The sequence below is a fragment of the Pelodiscus sinensis genome, chromosome 7 (genome assembly GCF_052426305.1).
Source record: "Pelodiscus sinensis isolate ZL-2025 chromosome 7, ASM5242630v1, whole genome shotgun sequence".
In the NCBI taxonomy this organism is placed as follows: Eukaryota; Metazoa; Chordata; order Testudines; family Trionychidae; genus Pelodiscus; species Pelodiscus sinensis.
In genome coordinates, this window is record NC_143058.1 from 52532060 (window position 1) to 52553316 (window position 21257).

The 21257-nt window shown below is 39.0% G+C and overlaps 1 protein-coding gene across 1 annotated transcript in view; it reads left to right on the top strand.

Moving 5' to 3' along the window:
- The window catches only part of ZNF804A (zinc finger protein 804A), a 266520-nt gene that overhangs the window by 185760 nt on the left and 59503 nt on the right, over positions 1–21257 (top strand). Inside the window, exon 2 of the mRNA XM_006121707.5 lies at positions 14343–14486. Coding sequence (XP_006121769.3) covers positions 14343–14486 — 144 coding nt within the window. The remainder of the gene's footprint in view (positions 1–14342; positions 14487–21257) is intronic.

Genomic DNA, 21257 nt, shown 5'->3' on the forward strand with positions numbered 1-21257 from the left:
GGAATTGCTTTGGTGCTGTTTATAACTAAAGGCAGGAACATACTACATCAAGATTCTAGATAAATCAGAGCTTGCAAAGTCAACAACTAAAATAACCCTAAAACATTAGACTTTCACTACCTCTGTTGTGGATTAAATGGGGATGGGAGGGAAATATGTGTGCATTAGTTAGCACTTCCTGGCAGCACGTAACTACAAACTTTACTTAGGAAATGGTGATACTAAATTGGCTGTGTGAAGCAATGAAAACACTTCAATCAGCATGATGGACTCCATTTTGGATGGACAAATCACTATATATATTTTTTTTTCACTAGAAGCCTTGGCAATACACATGTACCATCCTAAAATTTAAACTCTTGGTGTTAGAATTAGAAACATAGTTATTCAGTATAACAATAATACAAAACAAAAATTAACATATTTTATAGCCACTAAGAAATATTGATGCAAAATAGCAATTGATAGCTAAACGTTTAATAGGCACTGAAGGAATAAAAATTGAGGCTAGTACAGGAGAAGGCGTGCTTGTTATATCACTATCCTGGTTTTCCCATCTAAGAAGCATTATGATTTACTACTGAGATACTCTTCTTCCAGAGCACCTAGGCAATGGAAAGGTTCCTCCACTCTAAAGAGACATAACTGCATGCATAATCTTAACCATGCTGCTTATTTCAAGTCCTTCTTCTGAATATGTGTAATTGGTAATATCATTAAAAAAATTCTGGATTTTAGGCTCCAGGCTGACGCAGCTGGCTGCAAGGACATATTTTTTTCTAACACAGCCACTAGGCCATTAGGAACTTGAATAGGACTCCACATCATTTCAAAGTCATCAGTTGTTTTGATGACTAATGTTAGACCAAATCAAAGTCCTAAATCCAAAAGACCTCCAAGCTTCAGGAAAACCAGATATAAACTTTGCAACTTGGCCTCATAGGCAAATCTACCCAACAAAATTACAGCCACTGCAGCAATGAAATTTCTTTTGCATGTCCACACAATGAGACTTCTGTTGGCAGTGTGCATCTTCACCAGAAGCATTGGTATTATTTAACTGTCAGCGTGAGCCAGCTTCTGAAAGGCAGCAACAGTCAATGTGAGCCACACAATTTCTACACTGACACTTTCTCAAGCTAACTAAATCAACCTAAGCGCCACGCCTCTTGTGAAAGTGGATTTAAGTAGATGTGTGGGTACATTCAGGCCTACCGACAGGGTAGGGGAGGAATGGTATTTGGTGATTCAAAAAGGTCTGGTGATTCAAGCTGCTGCCACTGCTACTCCAGTAGTGGCAGTAGCCAGAGCCCTGGGCCCTTTAAATTGCTGATAAGCACTCTGGGCAGCTCTAAGAGCTGTCCAGCTTTGTCAGAAGGCATGCTGCACTCTGGGTAAGGTGAAGGGTTAGCTGCCTGCAGCCATTCTGCTCCCACCCAAGGCCTTGCTGAGTCTAGGAGCAAAGAGCCACCCCTTATCTTGCACAGGGGCCGGCAAGTCTGTTGGCCCTCTGAGTATGTTACATCACTAGGAGCAACATTTTAATCTAGACACTTTCAGACTTAGGCCAATGTAAGTTGTCTTACTTAGACCTAAGTCTATTATATAGACCATACCCATCTCTAGCCACTGTTGCTGTGAGATAGATTTTGACTGATAAAACATAGTTGCTAGGTTCTGTAATCCCTGAGACAGCCAATCTACTTAAATAAACTTTATTTTGAAAGCAGACCTTTCTGTTCATTATTAAAGCTTGTCTTCTGACCATAAAACTGATGTATTGCAGTCCTGTAAAGCTTACTCATGGCTCCTGCACAGCCAAAATCAAGAATTCTGGCACATTTTTAACAAAATGGCTGCTGTCGGTAGCAGGTCTGAAAATGCTAATTTCACAAACATTTAATGATTTGTTCGTGCTGAGAAGCAGAGATTTTTTTGTGCTCCGAGTAGTATCCATAGCACTAGGCATGCTGCTTTCCTTTAAGTTTGGTGTTGTGTAGGGCAGGGCTTTTCTTCAGTGCTGCTGTACTTCTTTCAGCTTGAAGATGAGGAAAAGATTTTGCTGGCAGAGATGGTTTAAGGCTACACAGGGCATGGATAAACCAAAAATGTGGGGCCCCAGGAATATCAACTCATGGTTATAATGTGCCTCCCTCTTTATATACATTGTCACTAGCCCTGCTCTCTTAACAGATTCATCTTGCCAACAAACTTCTATTTGGTTTTATCTTTTCTACAGCTTGGGCTCTTGTTTTCTTCTCCCTGCCTGGTTCCCAGTGCAGGCACTTCTTTTTTTCTAGTTAATGCACTGATCCTTTGTGTTCCTCAGATTGTTACCTCCACATCCAGAGACCAGGCCTTATTTCATTCTTTTCTATGGTCCGCATCCATGGGAGTTATGCTTTTGTATAGACTGAGTATGGACCTCAGGAGTCTGTATCGAACCATGACGCAGACATTCATGCAGATAGAACACTTGACTGAGACTGTATTGTATCTGATTTCTCTTCCTGGCTATATCAGTGACCTGCTTTGTGACCTTTGGGATGTCACATTATGTCTGACTGCTTCACTCTTTTCTGTCTTGTTTACTTAAATTGTAAGCTTTTGACAGTGGTACTGCCTCTTTAATCTTTACATACAGAGCCTAGCAGAATGGGATCTAATTCTCTGGGCTCTAGAAATGCTAAAAAATGAATTACTATTAATATATTTAGAACCTTTTTATAATGACATTTCAAACTGGAACTTGTTCTTGGAATTTGGCTGTTACTAAGAGAAATGTTGACAGCTGGCATGAGTTTGGCTCACCATGGTTTTGTGTTTTAGCATAACACGGTTATTATTCTGGGAGTGCAGAAGCGTGGTTCTTCAGTGGGAAAACTCCGAATTCCAAAAGGTCTTATTTTCTCTCATATCATGGACTTAGTGCTCATTTTAACCCAGCTTTTGTTTCAAATCTTGCAGGTTTTTGACAAATCTATATGTTCAGTAGCCAAAGGAGATGCTTTCCCCAGCGAACCTTTCTATATTTTCTCCTAAAAAATGTGGATGGAAGTCTAAATGAACTCTTTTGAATGGGTATTGAGTGCATTTTTTTTCCTGCTACACAAGAGGGGCAGGTCTCACTTTCCATGTCAGCTTTTAGACTTAGCTAGCATTTGTGGACAATGCAAAGCGCATACTATCTTGTTGCATGTTTGGCTTTGTCCCTCAGATAATATCCAGGGAAGTAGAACAGAATAAAATATTTCTGTCTCCCTTTTTAAGAGCCTCCTGAAAAACTGTGTCATTATAGAGTAACTAGCAAGTTATAGCTGTTTTATAGCAATGTTTCCAGCATGATGTGTGAGAAACTTCAACTTGTGAGAAAAAACTAAGAATAGTGTTTGTATCTTTTGCTCATTTGTGATCCTTTTCATCATAGTCACCCATTTAGTGTAGGTTAATACTTAAGTTAGGGTAGCTTTTTTATTAAGTTTCTACATGAGTAAATTCTCTCTCTCTCTCTCTCTCTCTCTCTCTCTCTTAAAGTTACTCAGTACTAAGTATTGAGCTTTATGGCTAACCAAAAATAACCCGTTTTCAGCACTGGTCTTCATATGAGGTGGCCGTATCCCAAGGGCTATATCTATGGGTATGTCTAAACTACATGGCTCTGTCGACGGAGCCATGTAGATTTGTTGTTTTGGCAAAGTCAAATGAAGCCGCGATTTAAATGATCGCAGCTTCATTTACATTTACATGGCTGCTGCGCTGAGCCGACAAACAGCTGATCAGCTGTTTGTCCGATCAGCGCGCTAGTCTGGACGCTCCCCTGCCAACATCAAAGCCCTTTGTCGGTAGCCCCGGGAAACCTCGTCCCACGAGGAATAACGGGGCTGCTGACAAAGGGCTTTGCTGTCGGCAGAGGAGTGTCCAGACTAGCGCGCTGAGCAGACAAACAGCTGATCAGCTGTTTGTCGGCTCAGCGCGGCAGCCATGTAAATGTAAATGAAGCCGCGATCATTTAAATCGCGGCTTCATTTGACTTTGCCTATGTGTCTAATTTACATGCCTCTGACGACAGAGGCATGTAGTCTAGACACAGCCTATGTGAAGTTGAAGGTCTAAGACATAGCAGTAGGCGGTGTAGCATTCCAGAGCATTAATCCAGCTACTGTATTATGAGCAGTGAAGCCATGGCATCATGGGCTTCAGCGCACAGGGTAAGTCTAGACTACAGGCTTTTGTCAACAGAAGTTTTGTCGACAGATACTGTGGACAAAGCTTCTGTCGACAAAGAGCATCTAGACTACATCCAGTTCTGTAGACAAAGCAAGCCACTTTGTCGACATGACAGTGTGGACACAAAGGACAGTGTAGATGCAATAATGCCTTCTGTCGACAGAACTCTGTTGACAAAAGGCGTTATTCCTCGTACAATGAGGTTTACAGCTGTCGACAAAACTGCTGAGTTCTGTGGACGTTATGTAGACAGAACTCAGCAGCAGTGTAGACACAGGTATAGTTTTGTTGACAAAAGTCCACTTTTGTCGACAAAACCTGTAGTCTAGACACACCCATATTGTACAAGTCCAGCTAGGACCCTGGGTATTTATCTGAGCAGCTAGCCCCATACAGAAGAGCACCTGTTGGTAATCGTGCTAACTAGAATAAATGTGAGATGAATTTGCTTAAAACCTTTTCCTTTGGAAATATCCACAAGATCTGCTTTGGATCTGGGCAAACAAAACCATCCTGGATCTGAGCAATCTTCCTCCAGAAGTATCCTGGTGAGCTCTACATTGTACTCAATCCCCTTCTTTCTCAAAGCATTCCTCAGCTGCTCCTGCTCAAGTGGAATTGAAGGGAGACACATGCAAGTCCGCACATGATTGTTTTAGACCTGGCCATTGCTAAGGTATCTTTTCAATGACTTGATATTGAAGTACTTGTGGCACATAACTTCATAACACATAAAGTAAGGCTAGTACTGATGGATCCCTGAAGCTATAAAAAGATAGAAGAAAGATGATAAATTTCCATGAAAAGGTTTAATGGTCTGGAAAGCCATTGTAAAATGGAATCAGAAAAAAAAATCTGTAAAAAAAAAATCACTGAGGCTTCTGCCTGGATTTCATCCAGCATTTACTTGAGTAGGTATCATTTTAAATTCTAAACTGTTCTGTTCATAACAAACATATTGACTGTGTAAATTTAGCAGATGTATTTACTTTAATGGAATATACTTCTTTTGGAATTCCTTAGTAGGTCAAATGTATAATATTCACACTTTGGAATCATTGATTTGTATTTAAATAATAAAAGACTTAGGGCTATGTATCTGAAAGTAAACTGTAACCAATCAAAGATTATTTTAAAAAAGTGTTAAGAGGAACATATACATTACGGAAGAAAAGAGTCAGATTTTTAATTAAAGAGACTATTATATTGCCATTTTACTTCTTAATTTTGGAGAAATCTTTCAATCATGGAAACGTATATGCAGGTATGATGTTTCCCTCATTACAACCTAATAATATCTATTTAACAAGGAGGTTGGTCACATTCAGCAGAAATGGCTTAAGTAAGGTCAAAAGGCCAGCTATGACCCAGGGAATTTTAAAATGTGCATCAGAATTGCCATTCTCTTTAATAAAATGGAGTCTTATGGGGTATCGTCTTATTGCTTGGAACAAGAAGGAATACTGAATACTAGAACACTGGAACCTGTGTGGGTAATTAACCATTTTAAAGGCTAGTCTGGACACTCAAAAAATATATTTTTTTCTGGCTTAATTCATTTATGGTTTACCCTTGGTCATTCCCTCAATTTATTTTTAGCATGGAACAAATGTTTGGAGAGTATCCAGGCTAGCTTTTGTGAACAACTTAGCCACTCCAATTAATTGGCAATCAGTTTACCTGAGGTAAAAAAAGCTTGCATGGACATAATCTCTGTGTGCTGAAGCCTATACTGGAGATGACAAAAATTGGAGTCTGCTTCACTATAGGAAAGCTACATGCATCCTTATACTCAGTATAAGTGCTCAATATTAGCTTCAGCTGGACATTTTATTTAGGGCCTACAGATCAGATTTTCAAAGTTAGTTAGGCACCTAGTATATTGACAGGTGCTTAGTTGGATTTTCAGCAGTGACAAAACAGATTAGGTGTCTGACTCTTTTTCAAATCCCACTAGGTACCTATATCACCATTCTTAGGGACCTGAATATCTTTGTAAATCTGTCCTTTGATTCTTCCTTGGTAGCTGGGGAAAAAAAGTTGGGAAGACATCATAAAACTTTTCCACCTCTGCATCTGTGCAGTATTAAGTAACAATAGTAAAGAATGACAGAAAGAGGTACTTTCTCCAAACTTTATTAGTATAAGTAAAACACTAGTAATCCTCTAAAGTTAATCTAATTATTTCTGTTTACTTCAGAGTTTCTGCTAGAATGTTCCCCAGTACTACACTGCATGGATGGCAGGAAAACAGTGCAAACAAAATAGAATAGCAGATACACATTCCCACTTTTAAATTGTGACAAGTAATGTTACATTTTTATATACAGTTTCTGGCTAACGGATTTAAAAGGAGCAGAATTTCATAAATAATATCTACAGCTGAGCTATATGCACAATAACTATATGCACTACAGTTATCTGTGGTAGTAAAACATTAATCAGGTTATTTTATGAGATCAACTTTAAGGTTTTGCATTTGAAAGTACTCTTAAAATGAGACAGATGAAACTTGTAACAAATTGTTGTCTCATTATATGCGTGTCAGAAATGTAGTTGAGCATTAATATTATGGGCCAAATTCTGCGTTCCTTTACTATGTATTGGGACAAATTAGACCCCAGTTTGAGCTCCATTGACTTCATTGAGCTTGAACTGAGTGCAGAAGTTAGCCCCGCATTTTTAATATTCCATAATTAGCCTTCACTCAGGAATTTGACCCTCCAAGAATGAAAGCATGTCCCTCATTAATGGCTCATTAATATGATGCTTTAAAAACTATTCCTAATATGACCCCAATAGTTTTTCCTTCTGCAATGAACCCATTTATAAATGTCTATTTGGAGATTTAATCGTATATGTATATCTTAGTAGGGAGTAAAGATTTTAATGGATGTTGGGCCCATTGTTTTTAATTATAGTAGCTTATGTAAATGTACAGAAAGTTTTGAAAAACAAAATGAGCTTCAGTGATATCAATTTCCTGATTGCTTAAAAAAAGAACAACTCCAATAACATAAATATTGCATGATCAAAACCTTGATGAATGATCCAACAGGACCCCTAGTAGCCTAACTAATCTGGCTGAGTACACAGGCAAGTACGAATCAAGAGGACATTATGGACATTGCTTTGTGTATCATATGTCAAAAGCAGAAGCTTACCTACACCTAACCTGGAAATAAATGATGTGTCTGTGTAACGCAAGAGTCCTAGGATAGCACACTGCTGTGTAGGTTTCTCTTTATGCTGATGTTGGAGGAGCCCAGGTTTAGGAGTGATCAGGAATTTCAATGTCTATTGAAGTAGAGATTTTTCTGAGACATATCTACCTTGACAAATGTGGTCTATCCCAGGTAGTGTCTGGTTTTACATTTACAGTGAGTCACACTCTGGTTTGTAGTGTTTGAAATGGGTATGGTATTGGGGAGACTATAATTACCATATATGCTCATTCATAAGATGACATTTTTTTTGAAAAAAATCCTGCTGTGAAGTGTGTGTGTGTGGGGGGAGGGGGGGCAGGGGAGGGAGGGAAGGGGTGACTTATGAACAGGTTCTTCCTGCAGCTTGGGAAACAGCATGGACTGAAGGACTTTCTGGCTGCCAGCGCAAGTACTTCAGCCTACATTGCTTCCAATGGCTCAGTTTGCAAATTTAGCAGCAGCTAAGTTTGCAACTCAGTTTCTATATTTTGCCCTCAACTCTAAAAATCCAAGGAGGGGGGTGATGCTCCCTTCATTGGTAACTTACATTTGAGACTAAGAATGAATTTTGCTATCAAATTTGAACTGAGGTAGACCAGGGGGTTGTGAATCATGACACTACAGAGATGTTCTCTAGCCGACCCCCCAAATTTACAGAGAAAAAAATGGTAAAAGGAGCCTCTCAGCTCCCATTGGCTGCTGTTCATTGTTCCCACCCAATGGGAGCCAAGAGGTTCCGTGCCTGCAGCCTGCATGTCCCTCAGCCAGTGCTGATGAACTGGGACTGCGAGTCTGTACTCTGGAGTCAGCTTATAAATGGGTCAGTGACTTTTTACCATTTTCTCTCTGTAATTTTGGGGATTGGCTTATAAACGAATGGGCTTATATTCAAGTATATATGCTATATTATTGTCATGGACTGATTGTTGCCTCTTCCCATTTACTGTTCTCTGCTATTTCATGATAGTCCAGAGAAGGCTAATGGAACTGCCTCTCAGAATGCTATGTGGGAGTGCATTCTGGTCTGTTAAAAGTGGCAGAAGTGTCAATTCTAGTCTGACCAATTACAACATCAGAATTTAAGAACCTTTGCCATGGAAAATAAAGAAATGATAATTTGTTCCCTCTATAGTGTCTCAGAGCAGAACACCTCTAGGTGCTGGATAAATTGGTTAATTTGAGATTCCAACACTTGGAAACTGGGAGGAAATTGCTACTTTCAGATAAAATTGTTCTGATTTGGATGGAACAGTCTATGTCTCTAAGTACAAGATAAAATCTTGTGGAAACAGACAAATTGTGTTTTCTACTTAGATTTTAGCTAGTGATGCTTTTTCAGGACAATGTCTCTTCCCTGGTCCCACATCCCTGTTGGATAATAAACTAACGTAATAGCAGGTCCACTGATGTTTGAGATTATCAGTGCCTCTTTATCTAAGAATAGAGTGCTCGATAGTGTGAAAAGGTCACGGATGAGGCATGATTCAAGAAAATGTCACATGATGTTATACTCACCAACTATAGGCTGTAATTGCATTCATCATTTTATGGGAAAAATCAACAGTATGATAGCCAAGCACCTATTGTGCTATCTGCAGTCTTCAGATTTTCTTGATCCTAGTCAATCTGGTTAAAATTGGGTATGATACAGAAACTAATGAATAACCATGGTCAATGATCGCTTTAAGATTTGGAGCTGACCTTAAAAATCAATGAATCATGTAATAAATGTATTTAATTGTGAATTTGCACTGCCCACTGCCTGATAGAGAGGGGGAGCTTTAAAAATTATTTATTTTATTATGATAATTTATTTGGACAGTGATAGTTCTACTTCTTACTTTATCCATTTAAGTCCATTGTATGGATGACACATTTCTTGTTTTCAAATAAATAAATCAGAATATGTGCAGGTATTTAGAAGAACCATTCAATTCATGCAGTGATATCAAGACTCGAAGGCCTGGTCTATACTAAGCCAGGAGGTTGGTTTAAAGTAAGCAACTCCAGCTACACAAAATACATAGCTGGAGTTGGCTTACCTTAATCCAAGCCGTAGTGGCATCCATATAGCGGGAAGCCGACAGATGACCATGCTCCTGTTAAATTCCCTTACTCCTCATAGAGCAATGAGTACTGGACACCAGTTAGGGCTGCTCTCAGCATTCTATTGATCAACCTACATTAGACCCACTAAATTGACCTCTGGAGACTCAATCATCTCGCTAGTGTAGAAATGCTCTGACTAAGAATGGCATTACTAAATTGTACATTTTATGCAATAAAAGCTGTGTCTACACATTTTCTTCATAACATAGCAAAAAGAATTGAACAGAAATGAAAGAATTACATTATTAATTGTGCCCACAGGTATTCCAGTTAATTGACTTTAGAAAAAACCCACTCTACAGATTTTTCCTCTCAATTTTTCTTTGCAACATAATGTTTTTATGCAGTATAACATTCCCTAGTATCAAAATACACATTGTATAAAACACACAGTTTTCTAAACATAATAGATATAGTCGACAGATAACAAATCCATTTTGTGACAACCTTTGAGGTTTCAAATTTTGCTTTACTCTACATTAGAATGAAAATAAAACCTAATAGTTTTGCAAAACTATAATTTTGTCAAAATGCCCATTAGCAGATCAAAAATATTAGGCTTTTGATTCAGGTCTCTTTCTCGTGTCACAAGTGATGAGAGAGTCCATCGTGGATCTCAAAAATCTTACCTTTTGAAAATGTAATTGAAATGTATATGTCTCCACAATACATTCTGGCTTTGACAAAATAGTATATGGTTACATTTAGTTGAAAATCTGCGAATCAGTTCTCTACTAATAATCTTACATGGCTAATTAAGAATTAGCCTTTGCTCACTATAGGCCTTTATCCTGCAAGATGCTGAGAACAGAACACCTGGCGAGAGGTGACCAGCACTTTCTAGGATCTGCATATCAATGCACAAAGTATCTTTTAGGTATAGGCACATGATATGCACTTATGAGCTCTTCCTGAAAGATGCTGAAACCACATTCCTTCGTGGTTTTGTGGTCTTTGGGGTTGGGCGGGGAGACAAAGTAACCTGAAATATATACAGTAGCCATATACCTCCCTGAGTATGACAACTTTGGGACACTCAGGTTCCTCCCTTTAAGTTTATGCACTCTTTGGAGGTGGCCTTGTTGCTTTCTCACTTATTTTGTCTCCTTGGTGATGCTAATAAAGTGAGTCGATTCTCCACTCTTATAATGCACAGAAAAATACTGAGCCCCTTGTCTTTTCCCATCACCCGATCTCCTCCAATTCATCAGCAATAGGTCTTCAAACTCTGCTACTAGACACACTGCAGTACTGGTATTCACCTCATTCTAAGGCCAAGATAAATCCCTGAATGTACCATGACATCAGAAAATCCATGCAGAATACCAACATAGCAATCCTATGCTAAGGTTAGTTACAATTAGTACCCCAGCTGATCAAGTCTGTTCTTCATGAAAAATGGGAAATGTATGCAACAGTATTTGCACCAGGCTTTTGATCACTTGAGGCTTTTCCAGACTTCTGCAGCATTTTTTTTAAGTAGGGTGTGTTTTTTAGTGTCCTAGGCAGGTTCCATCTCAAGTCATTACATTCTAGCTATTTGGTTGCAGTCTTGATTAGATGTAGTTACATCTTTACTTTTGCTATGTATTGTGGTGTACAATTGCTGTATATTTAAAAAAAAACCTAGCATATTTCAATGGTAGTGAAACCTGCATAATGATTTGGTATGAGTCTCAGTTCTGAGGCTGCTTAAATGTTGCTGTAACATTGTTGCCATGGCCCAAGGAACTGCTATTTCTGTTACAATGCATTGGCTCTGCCCAGTGTAATTGCAAAGTGAACTTCATTTAAGTTATAGTGGCCCAAATGTTCTCGCTCTTATGGTAAATAGTACTTTATTCCAGAAGCAGTACCCTTGACATCAATGAAGATACTAAACAATTAGGTACTAGTCCAAGTGAGTAAGAACGGCAGAATATGAGTGTTTGATTTGTAAGGAGCTTTGTGATCCTCAAATGAAATGGTATAGAAATGAAAAATATCAGCACAGTTTGTCATTGTTTCTGTCATGTATATTCTTGCACTTACATGTTTCCCTCCAAATTGCTGTACACAACATTCTAAAGCTGTAAAAATGCTCTAATTTCACAAATCTCTCTGCCATATAACTGCACCTCCCTCCAAATCAAGTAAGACTGAATGGGAAAAGCATCCCTACAACTCCAGACCTGCTTCTGCAGAGTGTTGTAAGACATTCCATTCCCCTCCCCCCCCTCCCCCGCCCCCAGGGATTGACTCTACTCCCTCCACTTCTCTCCAAACTCATCCAACCTAAGCAATGGTAGAAGTGATTTGAAATAGAGAGTTTCATATATTTTAGTAACTGCAGGGCTTCCAGGCTAGGCCCCCATACATTATAAATATATTTCTAGGTATAAAATAGCATTTATCATTCCTGGAACTTATATGCTAGCTCGCTTGTTTTTTATATGAAACTTAGTATTTATAAGCATAATTCTTTAAGAAACATTTTTTAAAATGTGCAAATTCCCCTTCCCGCGTTAGACACATTGAACCATTTAGCCTCCATTCAAGATAAAATTCTGAGCTGATTTGATATTCTTTTCAAGACTAACACCACATTGCTAGCTACTGTATCCTAATAGCAAATACTCAATCTGAATTTATTGTAACAAATGAAAGTAGATGATAAAATAGATATGATTATGCTACTTGTGAGTGAATCAACGTTTGCCAGCTGTTCTGACACTTTGAATTATATTGAAATAAGTGTTGTTTTAAGATGCAACTATAAAACTGAAGTTACTAAAATTGTTACCCCTGTTATTTCTTTTTAAAAAATCACCTCTTCTGAACACTTTAGGAAACCCCCATCAACCATTACAAATGTATTCAAGCTATTACAAAACTATATTTTGTATGATGTGCTTTTACAGTTGCTAATAATTAGGCATAACAGGGAATTTTTAAATTAATTTTTCAGAAGATCAAAATTAGGTATGATTATAAAATTATTTTCCATATATTTTTCTTATTTTATCCCTTAAAAAGGAGGATGTTAGGAGAAACAGACTGATAGAAACTAAAGTTGTTTTTGGAAGCCCATACTGATGGAAATTTAAAAAATAAGCCCCCCTCCACCTATTAATCCCCCCTCCCTGCAAAAGCACAGACGAACATATTCTTTCTGGACTGTATGTACATAGAATAATTAACATTTGTGCCATTTGCAATATTCAGGCCCAATTCTGATTTCAGAGGCCTGGTCTATACTTCAGGAGAAAGTTGAGAGTTAAAGATACAAAACTGCAGCTATGTTAATTATGTAGCTAGAATCAAAGTATCTTATATCATATTTTGGCTCCATCCACACTGTGGGAGGTCAAAGAGAGAATGAATTGCAGAGTACAGTTGCCATCTGAAATCTTTCTTTCATGAAAATTTTCTAGATTCAGGTCAAGTCTTAATTTTTACATTTTTATTACTTTAGAAAATGGTCAATGCATTTATTTACTGAATGACTTTTTTATTTATAATTTGCTTCAAGCAGTATTTGATTAGAAAATTACATTTCTGTAAAAATGCACAAAACAAGCATTTTTGTCAAACAAAACTATATGATGTGCTGGAAACATAAAAGAATAAGTGTGGCAACAAAGGTTTAAAAATGATTTATTAAACAAAGGAAGCATTACCTGTTGTTCGTAAACTGAAGATGGTTTCTGGTCATTATGGCCTGGTCTACACCATACCAGAAGGTTGAATTAAGATACAAAACTCCAGTTACACTAATTACATGACTGGAGTTGACTTATCTTAAATAAGTTTCTGCACTGTCCACAACAGCAGCAGGTCTACAGAAGCAAATGCTCCAGTCAACTTCCTCTACTTGTCACAAGGAGCAGGACTACCAGCGCCTACAGGAGTGCCCTCTCAGTTCAAATTAGTGTATTTTCACTAGACCCGCTAATTCAAACTCTGGACAATCAACTGTGGAAGCTTTGACCTTCTCTGTAGTATAGAAAAGCCCAAGATAGTGCTACAAATTGAGAATAATACCACTGAAGTCAGTGAAATTACCCTTATGTCAAACTGATCTGAGATCAGAATCAGAGTCTGACTATGGTCTTCAAAAACAAGCCATGCTATGGTCAATGTACCTAGGAAAGCAACTATCAAGTGGGGATTTATATAATTAATTCTCTAATAATAAACAAGATGATTTTAACCTTAGTTATTTGCAATAGGTTAATTATGAATGACTGGCAGGGTTGCCTTTCTTTTTTTTACTCATGACAAATAAATTGAAGGAAAAATCATTAAACCTCCCTCAAAGAAATTATCCTCTATTTATTTGTGTATATTTTCAGACAGTTCATTCTACATCTGTTGTTTATTACTATTTACTTTGTATAATCATCATCCATTGGAACTCCCTGTAATCAGATTAGATTTGTGATTTTTGTCTTCATGCTTTTTCTGCTTAGGCAGACTATATGCGGAACCTTTTGAACACTGGTTATTTAACAGAAATTAATATTAACATTATACATGATAAATATTTGGGCTTTATGGGCAGAACTTAAAAAAATGATTTTCTAGACTTGTATCTGACCAATATCCTAATAGTAACCATCAGTTATTCAGGAAATTGGAATGTGCCCAACGGCTGCCTCTAACCTGATGCAAAAAAAATGTGTAGCATGACATGGTAAATGTGTGCAGTATCATTGCTGACAAATATAATTAAAATGAACAGCACAAATCCAGCTTATAGCAGCAAAGGGATAACTAATGTTCTGCTTGTTTTTTTGTTTTTCTTTTCTTTTCTTTCAGGATTATGCTGAAAAGGAGAACACAATAGCAAAAGCTTTAGAAGACCTTAAGGCCAACTTCTATTGTGAACTCTGTGACAAACAATACTACAAACATCAAGAGTTTGACAATCACATTAACTCATATGACCATGCTCACAAACAGGTAAGAGGGACTGCATAGATATGTAGCCATTCCAGGTTGAATTTTTCAAAACCCCTTCAGGCACTCTGTATGTGTCAGGACTACAGGGTTTTGTCGACAAAAGTTGGCTTTTGTTGACAAAACTATACCTGCATCTACACTACTGCTGTGTACTGTCGACAGTAAGTCAACAGAATGTGGCAGTTTTGTCAAAAGCAGTAAAACTCATTTTACGAGGAATAACGCCTTTTTTCGAAAGGTGCTATTGCATGCAAACTGTGCTTTTTTTGAAAAAGAGCATCTAGATTCTCTTTTGAAAAAGTGACTTTCTTTGTCGACAATACTGATTGTAATCTAGATGCTGTTTTTCGACAGAGGCTTTGTCAACAGGATCTGACAAAACCTCTGTTGAAAAAGGTATGCAGTCTAGACGTAGCCTCAGAATGTAGAAGGTGGAGGCCTACAAGAGAACTTAAAATACCTTGCCTCTCCAGGCTCTGCTTACAAAAACTCCCCAAGGTTACAGATTCCCTGGCCTTAGAAGATAAGCTGCCACCATCAAGTGAATTAAGGGGGAAAAAAACCCTGAAAACCAAGAAGAAACACTTGATCTTCTTCCCAAAGGGTACCCCCAAACACTTTTGTCCCAAGAGAGCTTGAAAAAAGAAACAAAAAACAGAGAAAACAAACTGCATCTCTGAGAGCTGACCTCTCAGACTAGGCAGGCACACATGTAGACCTTAAAAAAGGTGATTTTATTAACAAAACAAAAAGGTATACTTGATAAAGCATACTTGGTTGCTAGATGTTACAGAGCAAATAAGAAAAGAACAGATCAAAACGCAAAGAAATATGGTCTCTTTGGGCTGCCTTAGATATGGTGAATGGGGAAGGAAAGACATGGATTTTATACAGAGAAGTTTAACCAAATAGCAAAATAAAAAAAAATACCCTGATAGGAACTAAATATAAATATATCCCTTACTTACTTTCGATCCCGTCACGGGATCCATTGGAGGATTCCCGGATTTCTTGGAGTCATAGTAGTCCTGCCTGGATTTAAAAAATCATGTCCCTTCTGGTTTAGAAAACTCGCAGAAAGAGAGATAGCAGTAGGTATATATTTACAATTTAAATGTTATCATTGCATCCCATTGGTTCTTCTGGCTTCCTGCCAACACTCTTAGCTACCTGAGTTTAACCTTTTAGTCACTGAGTACTGTCCAGCACTCCCTCTATCCATCACATGCCCCCCAAATCACTGACCATGCTAGACAGGCTGGCCCACCCTGGCTATGATTTCTTCCTGGAGGTCTAGGATAAAATATAGTTAATAATGGACATGCACACACTACATTCACTACTGAATACACAGATTACTAAACATGATTTCCCACAGGCATGAAATACGACTTAGATATAGGGAGAGTTTTGACTGCTTACTCTGGGAAACTTTCATGGGAGACTGCATCAGCCACTTTGTTAGAAGCTCCTGAGATGTGTTCTGTGTCGAAGTCAAAGTCTTGGAGAGCCAAACTCCACTGAAGGAGTTTCCTGTTACCCTCTTAGACCGTGTGAAGCCACTGCAGAGCAGAATGATCAGTCTGCAGATGAAAATGTCATTCCCAAATATATGCTTGTAAGCTTCTCTAGAGCATAGAATCATAGAACTATAGAATTAGAAGGGACCTCGAAAAGTGAGCTGTTTTTTCAAAAGAGAGCACCCAGGCAGTCTTCGTAAAAGCACAGTTTGCATTGTATAGCACCTTTTTTTGAAAGAGCACTGTCAAAAAAAGGCATTTTTCCTCATAAAATGAGGTTTTCAGCAGTCAAAAAAACTGTAGTGTTCTTTCGATTTACTTATGAAAGAACGTGGCAGCAGTGTAGACGCAGGGGAAGTTTTTTGAAAAAAGGCTACTTTTTTTGAAAAACCCCTGTAGTCTAGACATACCCTAAGGAGAACAATTTTTCTCCCTCCTCCTTGTGACACCCTTTTAGATACCTGAAAATCATTATTATGTCCCCTCTCAGTCGTCTCCTTTCCAAACTAAACAAGCCCAATTCTTTCAGCCTTCCTTCATAGGTCATGCTCTCTAGACCTTTAATCATTCTTGTTGCTATTCTCTGGACTTTCTCCAAATTTTCCACATCTTTCTTGAAATGTGGTGCCCAGAACTTGACACAATAAGGACATAAGAAAGGCCATACTGGGTCAGACCAAAGGTCCATCTGGCTCAGTAGCCTGTCGGCTGACAGTGGCCAGCACCAGGTGCCCCAGAGATGGTGGACCAAAGACAATGATCAAGCGATTTTTCTCCTGCCATCCTTCTCCAGCCTCTGAGAAACAGAGGCCAGGGACACCATTTCTATCCCCTGTCTAATAGCCTTTTATGGACCTAACCTCTATGAAATTATCTAGTTTCTCTTTAAATTCTGTTATAGACCTAGTCTTCACAGCCTCCTCTGGAAAGGAGTTTCACAGGTTGACTACACGCTGTGTGAAGAAGAACTTTTGCTTATTAGTTTTAAACCTGCTACCCATTAATTTCATTTGGTGTCCTCTAGTTCTTCTATTATGGGATGTCCTCTAGTTCTTCTATACTCCAAATGAGGCCTAATCAGCGCAGAGCAAAAGAATGACTTCTCGTGTCTTGCTCACAATACTGCTGTTACTGCATCCCAGAATCGTGTTTGCTTTTTTTTGCAACAGCATCACACTGTTGACTCATATTTAGCTTGTAGCCTGCTATGACCCCTAGATCATTTCTGCAGTACTCCTTCCTAGACAGTCACTTCCCATTCTGTATGTGTGAACATATACAATGGCATATCATTCCTTCTTGGAGACAGACCAGTGGCTTTCCCTCTCAGAGAGTTTTATTACTGAGGAACACATCAGGTTGGAATTATTGATCTTGTCCTGTTTGCATCAAAACTGCCCCCATATCATGCTTTGACTCATCTGTGGTGATGAAGAAAGGTTTGTCATTGTCTCGGGAAGACCAACCCCACTATTGTTTCTACAAGGTTACATCCCCCTAGCCTCTCAGGCCGTGTCCAGACTCAGGGGTTTTTTCGGGAAAAGTAGTCTTTTCCCGAAAAAACTTCCCCTGTGTCCAGACTCAAGCCGCGTTCTTTCGAAATTATTTCGAAAGAACGCGGCTTTTCTTTCAATGGCGGTAAACCTCGTTTCACGAGGAAGAACGCCTTCCTTCGAAAGTTCCTCTTTCGAGGATTTGGGTGTACAAATCCTTGGGGTGAATAAAACAATTGCAGGCTTCACCTATGTCCATAGTTAGTAATTCCTAGAACTGAGAATTGAAACATAAAGTTTGCTTAGAAATAAACTTTAAAAGATTTTTTTGATAAGTGAACCTTCAAGGTGACCTATGAGAGAAAATACTCAGGTCTATGGCAACTGTGAGCATTCTAAAAGTGAATGAAATAAAAAGATTGCTAAAAGGTACTCAGGGAAAACATGAACTTAAAATTCAATGGTTCTCAGTTCCTTAGTTTGACATAAATAAATATTGTAGTCTATTAGTTAAATATGCCCTGGGAAATAGTTCTTACCACAAATAGAGACAGAAAATTCTCATCAGAGTTGAGTCTACATGAGTGGGGGACTTGTTTCTTTTACCACAAAGTACATTTCTCAAATGGATTATAAGCAGGTTTTTTTTAAAAATAATGGATACAAATATAAATAAACACAATACACAGTTTTTGACTCACAGTTAGAGATGAATTAAACACTGAGATGCACAAATTTGTGATGGCAATACTAACCTCTTCTAAAATACTTTGTTGCACTATGATTATTAATTTGCTAGAACGAATACTGATTCATAGTGAGAAGCTTGGGCAGTGGTGTCACCAGAGGACCCATGTTACATAGTAAGATCTGTAGTCTGTCTAATCCAGTATCCTGTCTTGGACAATGATAGAATACATGAGTTAGAATTAGATGTAAGAAGATCTATTACGTCCCTATTCATAGTTTCACTTGTATAGTTTAATTTGATAACTTTGATTCCTTGAGCTGGAAAGTGCAAAGAGTGTGAAGTACAAAAGTAGTGCTTTGTTTCCTATGTTGCTTGAAAGCTTACAAACACATATCTCTGTTTTTGTATCATTGATTTCTCTGTGTCACTTGCACCATCATCCATCACTACAACATTCTCCAAAACGTGCCCTGCCTTTTTTTCTCCCACGCATCTTCCCGAGACACATAATTTCTCTATTTCTCATTATTAGCAGGAGTAATACTACATTTTGAATTATGTAGTACACAACTTACACTACCAGCCTTTAGACGGTTTATAATTAGAGTTTCTATAGCAGCATACAGAAATCCAGCACCTCATTCACAAACAGCTCTTGTTAGAGGCAGGAGAGAAAGAATCTTTAAAGAGAAATTAATTTTGGTTGTGGTGGGGTTTGTTTTGTTTTGTTTTGTTTTTTGTAACTCCATGCTGTAGTAATTTGCTGGTAGAGTTTCAAAAATTGAGTTCTGCATTTTTATTAGGGCAACACAGAAGTGCAAAATACCTGGCAACTCATAAGAACAATGGTGATTGTACAAAAAGTAGAAACTGTGGCCATGCAGAATTAATTTCTCTCTTGGAATGTAATGTTGCTCCACCTAATTGCTATACAGGCAGTCCCCGGGTTACGTACAAGATAGGGACTATAGGTTTGTTCTTAAGTTGAATTTGTACGTAACTCGGAACTGGCTCCAGATTCAGCTGCTGCTGCTGAAACTGACCAGGGGCTGACTACAGGAAGCCCGAGGCAGAGTTGCTCTGCCCCCAGCTTCCTGGAATCAGCCACTGATCAGTTTCAACAGTGGCTGAATCTGGAGCCTGGGACAGAACAGCTGGGGCGCTGCCGGGTAGGTCCCCCCAGGACCAACTCGGCAGCACCCCAGCTGCTCTATCCCAGGTGTCCACAACAAAAGCCTGGTCTGCTGGGGGGGGGGGAGAGGGCACACTAGTTGCGCCCCCCCCCAGCAGACCAGGGAGACCCGGAGCAAAGCCGCGGAGGCGGTGGGGTCCCGCACCTCCAAGGCTTTGCTCCGGAGCAAAGCCTTGGAGGCGCGGGACCCCGCCGCCTCTGCGGCTTTGCTCGGGGTGTCCCTGGTCTGCTGGGGACTGCCCCAGCAGACCAGGGACACCCGGAGCAGCTTTTCTCGCCCTTGAGGACACGGTGGCGGGACCACTGCGCGTCTGGGTGGTCCCGCCGCCCGCGAGTTCCCGGGCGAGAAAAGCCCCATTTGTAAGTGTGGATCCAACATAAGTCGGATCCGCGTAACTCGGGGACTGCCTGTATTTTCTTACTAGAAGCAAGAGGAATCAAGTCATTGCAATGGAACAATATGCAGTACTAAAAGTAATGTAAAACATCGCAATTTTGTAAAATTAAAAAACCCTAATTTATAAAAAGTAAATGGTTTAAATTGCCTGTGAACTTTAGGTAAAACACAACAATAAAAAATATAGATTTTCCTCTAAGGACAGGATTTTCTAAGTCTGTTGGTAGGACTTTTACCTTCACTGGCTTCTGTCAAGGATAGGATTCTTTGGTGGACAGAGCATTGAGCCAAATCTTATGACAATTTATTTTTTCCTATTATTCTAAATTTAACTCCTCAGTTTTTTAGGTTTTTTACATACTTTTCACAAAATGAGCTGATCCTAGCTTCAGGGGAAAAAGTGACTGAGACTCAATAGGAACTGTCATGGATACCTTACAGAGTTCTCTGTCCCAGGAAGGGCAGAACAAGCCAATTTATCAGCAGTCTCAGTCTTTGGCAAATTTCAAAGCAAAGAGGAATCAGCAAAGACTGCAGCATCTGGTCTTTCCTGTATTCGCGATGGATGGAATGAGTACACAGTGTTTTGGATCCTAGGGTACATCTACACTGCAAAGTTATTTTGAAATAAGCTATTCTGGAAGAAATACTCCAAAATAGCTTGTTTTGAAATAGCACGTCTACACTTCAGGGAAGCCTTAAAATTAATCCGAGGCAGGCTTCCCTAATGTGGACACACAACCTTGATTTAGAGCCCCAGGAGACAATGGGAAGTAATTACTTTGAATGACCCTGAGAGAAGCTATTTCAAAATAGCAGTAGTGGAGCACCCATATTACTGCTATTCCATAATAGCTATTTTGGAATAGGCATTATTCCTTGTGGAATGAGGTTTACAGAAGTTGGAATAAGCTGGCCATTATTTCAAATTTATTGTGAAATAACAGAATGGCTGTGTAGATGCTTGCATTGTTATTTTGGAATAACAGCTGTTATTTCGAAATAATGCTGTTGCGTAGATACAACCCTAAAAGTCAGGAACAAAGCTGAATAAAGGCTAATGTTCAATGGTTAATATTTTTGTGCAGTTATTTGTGTTGCAGTGGTCCTCAAAGTGTGCTAGGGAACTAAATCTATATATGGGAAGGTATAGCCCTCATGAAATTTCAACCCCAAATGGGAGATATTTTGGAAAGCTATCTGATCATATGAGATTTCTGTCTGCATCCAGATAACAACCAGAAATTAGTCTCTCTGGGTATGTCTACACTACCACCCTAGTTCGAACTAGGGTGGTTAATGTAAGCAACCGGAGTTGCAAATGAAGCCCGGGATTTGAATTTCCCGGGCTTCATTTGCATATTGCCAGGCGCCACCATTTTTAAATGTCCGCTAGTTCGGACTCCGTGCCCGTGGCTACACGCGGCATGAACTAGGTAGTTCGGATTACGCTTCCTATTCCGAACTACCGTTACTCC